Genomic DNA, 8,552 nt, shown 5'->3' on the forward strand with positions numbered 1-8,552 from the left:
CTGAAAGGGGTGTTGTTTACAAATCTTATTGTTCATTTTTGAATGATCAGAACTGGATTTGTGGTTGTCATATACGTATTTCCCCACATTTCCACACAGTAAGTCATATATGGAAATACAAAGGAACAGTACAGGGTGTATAATGAAGTTTCGGGAGACTTTATGTAACATTACAGTTGACTTTGATATTTTTGCCTTGATGTATTTTCTATGTGTATTCCAGCATAGTTTAATGTCTCCCATCTGTTCCCACAGTATTGCAACTTGAAGGTAATGTTAGCCAGTGTTGTGGCAGCGTGGCCTGCTAGCTGGGTTGACGGCACTGAGGTGAACATCAGGGACCGGTGACTCAGGATTCACAACGTGTTTTGCTTGTCGAGCAGGAGGGACTGGACACCTGCAACAAGAATGAAGACTCAACCAGTCACACATACATAATATTTCTCTGTAAGGAGGTATTACACATAAATGTATCTTAAAGTATAGAGTTTACAGTACAGAATTTATTACATTTGTGGCTGTACTTACAACATCTGTACTGTTAGTCTCTGCAGTCTTCCCAGCCAAACCAGAAAATCATTGAATTCATTAACAACTAAATCCATATTACAACCAGGTACATTATTCTCCATTTAGACAGGATTTGGATATCCTGAATCTCCTGTTTTATTTTTTTTTTTAGCAATTTCATTCAGTAACTTCCATTTATTTTTGATATTGTTTCAATTTTCCTCCTCCTGTAAAACTTTTTTGCTGCTTCGCGTGATACTTGTCAGTTTGTTTTTGTATGTCTTATATTTGTGTTGTTCTCCTTCTGTCCTTCTCTTAAGAAATTCTTTCTATAGTAGATTTTTCTTCTTGTATGCCCTTGGTTAGTCAGATTTTTCTGCAAAATTTCGGCTTCTTTACTTTGTTCACTAGAGGACTTGTGTTTAATTTGCTGCATAGACATCTTCCACAAAGACTTAATTCCAGTCTTGTGTCATTAGGTCTTCTTTAAAAGAGTTAATTGCCTCCTGTGTTTTGTGTCGTGTTTGGCTGATAATATTAGTGTCACTGTTGCTCCTGAACCGATAACAACAAAAGGACATGGCTATAAAAAAGACAGAAATGCATTTGTAATTTTACTGTTGCGAATGTAATACTGGCTGTTGGAATCTGCAATAAATCTACGTAGTTATAACTTAACCATCTGAAACCTGGATCAGCATCAGTTTTCTTGTGCTGCGTTCAAACGACTTTTACAAACTAAATGAGCCTTTAAAAACTGAGCAAATAGGTTTGATTTCTTTTTAAAACAAGGAAAAAGTAGCCAATATATATTTCATAATATATGCCTGAAATGGTTTAAATCTTTAAAAATGATATTACATTTTCTGTGGGCAAGCCTGCCGGGACTTGCAGCCCACCTGCTCCCAATACCCTGCCCTCCTATAAATTTGAAAACAGGTCTACAGTTTGCTCTGATACTGCAGCTGTTTTCTTACAAAAAAAAAAAAATAGCAGGTTGACATCTTAAAGTTAATCGAGGTCGCGTGGACTGAGTAACAACTGAAGGATGTGACATAATTTTAGAGGCGGTCCTTCATTGATTTATGCACCAACAAACCGGTTTCAAAATACAGCATACACCCCGACCGTGACATGTCCTCTCAACAAGATCAAAAGTTGCTCAAAGAGGCTGAGCTGAGTCTGCTTCTCTACCTCCATCCTCCTGCTGTAACCGTGCTGTCTCTTCTTTGGTTTGGGGTGCGCTGACCTTCAGAGATCTGCACAGGTATTCTTATAATCTACCTTCATGAAAGAGACCAGAATAGTAGAAGTAAGTGTAGATAGGATAGGACAGAAGACTGACAGAGTGAAAGTGGGAGGGAGAGGCTGATTGTATGCAGCACAGAGCAGCGAGCTGAAGTTGAGTGGCAGCTCTGTGAGCCTTTGGGTGCCTCATTTATATAGCTAAGTTTCTGTTTTTTGTGTGTGTGTATTCCCCATTAACTCTTGTTCTCATTAGTAGTAAATACAATAAATAAAAAGACATTAACAATAATAATGAATAACGGGGTGTTTTGAAGTGCATCTTTTTTTGGTTGAGACACAGGTGACGTGAGGTTAAGAAACAGTCCGCCTTTATCGCCATGAGTTATTTGATGTTGCCTTGGTGTGTGTGAGTCTAGTAAGATTTCTTCATATGTGTTTTGTTGGCATTCTTCTCACCGGTTTGGAAAAACACAACACTAAATTTCACAGGGGGAACTGAATTCAATGTTTGTTAGCTGTACTTGGCACACCCAAAGTGAGTGGGTGGCACACTTTTTACATTCTCTTATCAGGATTGGCAGTGCCTAACCTTGACTGCCTGGCATTTCACTACGCATGTGTAAAAAATTCTCAGAGTTGTATTCATCTCTTTCCTTTATTTATGTGCTGTGCTTTACTGTAAGCAGATAGATTTTAACACTTCCATATTGGGAAATATTATATTTACATTTTAAGTACTGTGAATGATCGATAGCTTCACTTCCAGGACTTATTTATGACGGTGTATCAAATTGATCTTTCAGAGATTATGGCATTACGGCATTATTTGAACATTAGATTAAAATGTTTTCTTTAAAACAGTTTTGCAACTTGAAGGTAATGTTAGCCAGTGTTGCGGCAGCGTGGCCTGCTAGCTGGGTTGACGGCACTGAGGTGAACATCAGGGACTGGTGACTCAGGATTTACGTGTTTTGCTTGTCGGGCAGGAGGGACTGGACACAAGAATGAAGACTCAACCAGTCACACATACATAATGTTTCTCTGTAAGGAGGTATTACACATAAATGTATCATAAAGTATAAAGTTCAGCAAACACGTGATACTTCACAAACACTATGTAACAGTACAGGATGCAGTGATGGGACGTAAACACAGTACATTTACTCAAGTTCTGTACTTGGGCACAATTTTGATATTATTGTACTTTACTTGAGTATCTCCATTTCATGCTACTTTATACCTTTACTCCATTTCAATTCAGAGACATTTATTCAGTGGTGGGATGTAATTAAGTACATTTATTTAAGAACTCGACTTAATTAATTTAACTGTACTTTACTTGAGCCTTTTCCTTCTCCCTCTCTACAATTCAGGGGAAAATACTGCATTTTTTACATTATAAAATGTATCTGAAAACTTTACTTTGTTACTTTGCAAAGTGAGATTTTTGCATGAAAACAGAAGAGGAGTTTATAAGATATGACAATTTGTTACGCTGGTGGGCGTCCCATAAGTTGTTCATTTTTAATAATTTCTCAGTAGCTCTTGCTTTTGTTAGTGACTGATGAAATAATAATGACAATAATAATAATAATAATAATATTGTACGCCAAAATCTATAAATAAAGTACCCCCAAAAAAAAAGAAAAACAGAATAATATGATGTTCCATTACACTGAGAAAGAAGCCATTCTAGTTTAAATAATTGGTACTTTTACATTTAATAGCATATTTTAAGTGCATTTTGCTGAGAATACTTCTGCACCTTTACTCAACTAATATTTTCAACTCAAGACTTTTACTTGTCATAGAATACTTTGAGACTGTAGTAGCCTATTTCTACTTTTACTCGATTATCTGCGTACTTATTCCATTTTGGACAATTTGTAATACTACTTTGAGGAAAGGGAGCCTACCAGCGATACTACAAGTCTACTACAAGTCAGATTCATTAGTTGCAAGCACTTCAAGTGTCTTAATGTTTTTAGTCAGGTTTTACATGTTTTTATAACTCAATCAGATTGGGACATGGATATATACAGCTGTATATAAATATAAATGAATAATATATATAAATATAAATTTGTTTTGCTGAGATATTTACTAAATCTAAATAAGATTTGCTCACATACTTCATTTGTTTTAATCAAAGTTGTACTACTTAAGTATTCATTTATATCACGTGTCTCTTTAAGTAACCATTGGTCGCATTTTTTATAATGTAACAATTACTTTTCGGTGGAAGATGATGAACTACAGCAAAACTATGCCAGGGAGACATTAGTTTGGTTAATACAGGTACTTTGAAAAAGTGGTTCAGAGTACTTTGTAAAAGGCAAATGTTATGGGGAGTATTGAATAAATTCTTATTTCATCCCTGTTTTTCCAGACAAATGGCGCATCATTACCACCCAATATCCGGGACTATCTACAGGGAGACCGCCCCCATGCCAGAGGACACACCAAAGGTCAAAGGGTATGACTTCAACCAGGGAGTGGACTACTGCGCGCTGCTGAAGACTTACTGCAACACCGGCTTGCAGGCCACTAATGTCGGCTTGGCTATCAAGGAGATCAACAGCATGGTGAGATGATGGCTGCTACACAAAGTGAACTTTGATGAATGGCTGTGTTCCTTTTATTTATTTTTTATTTTTTTGTTAAAAGAGTAGTGCAGATGTTTTTAAGGTACTTGTCCATAATCAGTGTATTACTCACACTAAATGTCTGTCAGCACTCCCCCTGGTTTAGAGAAGAAGGCTTCATTGATTGCATCTAAAAACAATGTAAGAGGGCAAAGAGCATTTTAGGAAGAAATTAACCCCCAAATAAAAAAGTAAAAAAAGTGAAAAGAGTATCAGAAAATTGAAAATCAACACAAAAAACATATAACCAAGCAAGGAAATTACCTTAAAAAAAGGTGCCAAATTCATTTTAAATATAAATTATGATAATTCTAAATATAGTTTTTAAGCATTTCCCTAGCTTTTAAAGAAATCATTTTCTAAATCTACTAATTTCTTGCATTTTGAAAAACATATTTTCCCAAGTTGTTCATTGCACTTTTCCCCATGTTTTTGGAAAAAAATTATCCAAAGGTTTAAATATTTTTGAATGCTTTCAGAGGCCTATCATAAGCATTTAAACCTATGAAACCTAAGCCAATAGGTGCAATTTCTTTCCAAGATGTGTGAAAAAAGGAAATGAGCAACAAATAAAGAAATGTTTCACAAATGGTAAGAAACTAGATGATTTATTTATTTATTTGGTTTTTAAAGCTAGGGGAAAATGTCTAGGGTAAAATACGGAAAAATCAGCTTTATAATTATCAATGTTACATATCTAAAATTAGGTCACAGAATTATTATTTTTAAAGCCATTTCCCCAGGTCATTTCCTTGTTGTTTTTGTTTGTTTGTTTGTTTGTTTGTTTGTTTGTTTGTTTGTTTTATTAAAACTAATTTTCAGGTAATTTTCTCATACTTTTTGCTTATTTCTTGCAAATTTTTTAGTCATTTCTTTTTTTGTTGCTCATGGCTTTCTTTCTGTTTTTGAGAGAAATAAAGCCAATTTGCTCAGGTTTGATATAGATTTTTTTGGGATTGTTATTGTTATTTTTTAAGTTTTGCTGCTAACCCCTTCCCACAGCAGTATATTTTTTAGCTTCTGTGTCAGCACTCATGCTGCTTCTCTAAACTGGAGGCTGACAGACATCTACTGTACGTAATACACTGACTATAAATACTGTAAGCACCCCATTCAACCTACTTCAAAAAAATCAGAACTAGTCCTTTAGAAATGTAAAGAAACATAGCATCTGAAGACATTGTCCTACTGAATCATGTACGTACAAAAATAACTGGATTCATTATTGTTCACCAAATATACATATGTGTAACAATAATTAGGCCTAATTCTTCATGAGCATTATTCTTTCTAACCCATTCACAGATCCAGAGGCGTCAGCAGCCGCTGAAGGTTGTAAACGGAAGTGCTGAGGAAGCTGAGGTATGTGCACTGCAAAAACTGCCGATCTAACCAAGTGTAATAATCTTATATTTAGTTTAAAAAATCTAGTTAGTCTTGTTTTAAGTATAAATGGATTATCTAGTGCACACAGTTTTACTGGTTTTAAGACATCTTAACAAGCAAAATTTGCTTACTGCACTGGCAGCCAAATTTGCTTCTTTTAAGTGCAAGTATGCTTAAATCTAGGGTGTTTGGCCTTAAATTTGACAGGCCATTTTTGCTTTTTTATTACCCTGCAAAGCATTTTAAATGTATTTTTGCAATTTTGTTCAACATGAAAAATTTGAATCTCCAATGCGCTCCACATCTACAAAAAAAGAGCCATCAGCAAGCTGTGGAGGTGGTGAGTGGAAGTGTTGAGGAAGATCACTCAACCTGCCCCTGCCAGATGAGCTGCACCATCTTCCTGAGCTACACCTCAAACCTCATCAGCAGTGGAATCAGAGAGACTATCCGTTACCTCACTGAACACAAAATGGTTAGACCCTCCTCAACTATGAAGTATAAGCATAGTCTTTTTCTTGATTTTTGCTTTTTTATACACAACACATTCCTGCAAGAAACTGTTTACAACAAATTCTGCACCACAAGCCGAGTGTCATCTAGTTCCATTATATTAGAGAGAAGGTCGATATCTTCAAAATTCTGCAACTCACACCAAAACAATCTAGATTAATAACTAGCACTTCAGGTAAGAAGAAAAAAAAAACATTTTTCATTTTATGTGCAATTCTTGAAAGAACCTCACAAACACTTTTGAATCAGAGGAATGTACAGGATAATTTTTTTTCACAGAACAGCACATAAGACGTTACATTTGTTCCTTAATACAGAATATTTCTTTCTTTTTGCAGGTGGATGTGTTAGTGACCTCAGCTGGAGGTATAGAGGAGGATCTGATCAAGTGTTTAGGCCCGGTTTACCTCGGAGCCTTTACTCTGAATGGAAAGGATCTGTATAACAAAGGTCATAACAGGTCAGAGAACATGTCAGATTAGCAGAATATGACACCTTTCCAATTTGGCCGAAAACAGAGAACAGAGTATGATTTCAAAGCTGATCACCTCTAAAAGCCATAGAACCAGAAATACGTTAATTACAAAGTAGACTGAGAGAATTAACCAAACTTTTTTTCATAATTGATAATTCAAGCCAAAGATGTCATTGTTCTGGGTTCTCGATTGCAAGGGTTTACTGCTCTTCTTTGTCTTATGTCAAGGTAAATTCATTTTTTTGGACTCTGCAGGAATGGAAACACTCTGATGGTGGAAGAAAACTATGTTAGATTTGACAGCTGGATGATGCCGATCTTGAAGCAGATGCTGCTGGAGCAGAAAACACAGGTGTGAAGACTGTTTTGAACATTTGAACGTTATTCCCCTAAAATGCTCTACTGTGCAGACAGTAATATACTCATAATAGTTCTCAAGTCTTTTTTTTTGATAGCCACATTTTTTGCTGAAATAACACGATCAAATCACTCTTGCATGGGCTTTACATGTCTTGGCCAAAAATGCATTTGAACACACCTTAAAAACTAAAGCCAACGACCAACTAACACATACATTCTGCTCCTGTGTGAGAGGAAAAACTCTCCATGCCAGCAGGTGACAGTAATCTGTATTCCTTACTCAGAAAGGGAAACTGGAAGACCAAAGGAGGGATTCAAGTTACGATTACCAGCAGAAGAAGAATTAGAAGAAGAAAATTAGTAATTTTGCAAGAAATAACCCAGAATACTGCCAAGACAGTAATTAAAATTACAAGAAAATTACCTGGAAAAAAGAAAGAAAGAAAAGTAAAAAGCAAACGAAATGACCTGAAAATAAGCACTACATATTTTTTTGATAATGAATAATAAAAATTAATAATTGTAATCATTTTTCTATGACATAATCTTAAATACATAATTACAATAATCACAAATACGTTTTTTTTTCTTTTTTTGTGTTAATTTTTAAAGGTTTTCCCTCTCTCTCTCTCTCTGTTGCCAATTTACTTGGGTTTCAAAGGTTTAAACGCTTGTAAAAGGTGTCTGAACGCAACACAAGAGAGCTGAGGTCGATCCAGGTTTCAAAGATTTGAAGCTTACACTATCTTCTTTTATGTCCACTTCTCTCAGGGCACCAACTGGACTCCGTCTAAGGTGATCCATCGACTGGGAAAGGAGATCGACAACCCTGAATCTGTTTATTACTGGGCCTATAAGGTGAGTCCTCGTCTGGAACAGCTGTTGGGTGATTGCACTGTTTCTGAGCAGCGACCTGATGTCTGTTTCAGAATAACATCCCGGTGTTCTGCCCTGCACTGACAGACGGAGCGATAGGAGACATGTTCTACCTCTTCTCGGAGAACAACCCCGGCTTAAGAATTGACATAGTTGAAGGTACAGGAGTCTTCATCAGTTGTAACTGAATTTGTCCCTGTGGTGTACTCGGCTGAGGATGATGTCCAGTGTGACAAGGTGTCTGCTAACAAACAGCTTGGAGTTGTATGCTGCTAACATACTTGCTGGCAAGATCATTAGGCAGGTTTCATTGGTGTGTGTGAGAGAGGGTTTTGTGTGTGTGAGAGAGAGCTTTTCGGCATGTATCAGTTTTTTGGTGTGTGTGGGAGNAGAACTTTTTTGCGTGTATGAGAGGTTTTTTGGTGTGTGTCAGAGGGTTTTGTGTGTGTGAGAGAAAGCTTTTTTGCGTGTATGAGAGGTTTTTTGGTGTGTGTGAGAGGGTTTTGTGTGTGAGAGAGGTATTTGGTGTGTGTGAGAGG

The 8,552-nt window shown here is 36.4% G+C and overlaps 1 protein-coding gene across 1 annotated transcript; it reads left to right on the forward strand.

Annotated features, from left to right (window-relative positions):
* Window positions 1-1,499: 1,499 nt before the first annotated feature.
* LOC121956974 (deoxyhypusine synthase-like) lies at window positions 1,500-8,363 on the forward strand. The gene is made up of 8 exons (XM_042505427.1): window positions 1,500-1,777; window positions 4,148-4,343; window positions 5,709-5,765; window positions 6,106-6,264; window positions 6,641-6,762; window positions 7,033-7,129; window positions 7,909-7,995; window positions 8,067-8,363. The coding sequence occupies exons 2-8, from the start codon at window positions 4,152-4,154 to the stop codon at window positions 8,199-8,201; spliced, it is 849 nt and encodes a 282-aa protein (XP_042361361.1). The 5' UTR covers window positions 1,500-1,777; window positions 4,148-4,151; the 3' UTR covers window positions 8,202-8,363.
* The last annotated feature ends 189 nt before the right edge of the window (window positions 8,364-8,552 follow it).

The sequence above is a fragment of the Plectropomus leopardus genome, chromosome 17 (assembly GCF_008729295.1).
Source record: "Plectropomus leopardus isolate mb chromosome 17, YSFRI_Pleo_2.0, whole genome shotgun sequence".
Lineage (NCBI taxonomy): Eukaryota > Metazoa > Chordata > Actinopteri > Perciformes > Serranidae > Plectropomus > Plectropomus leopardus.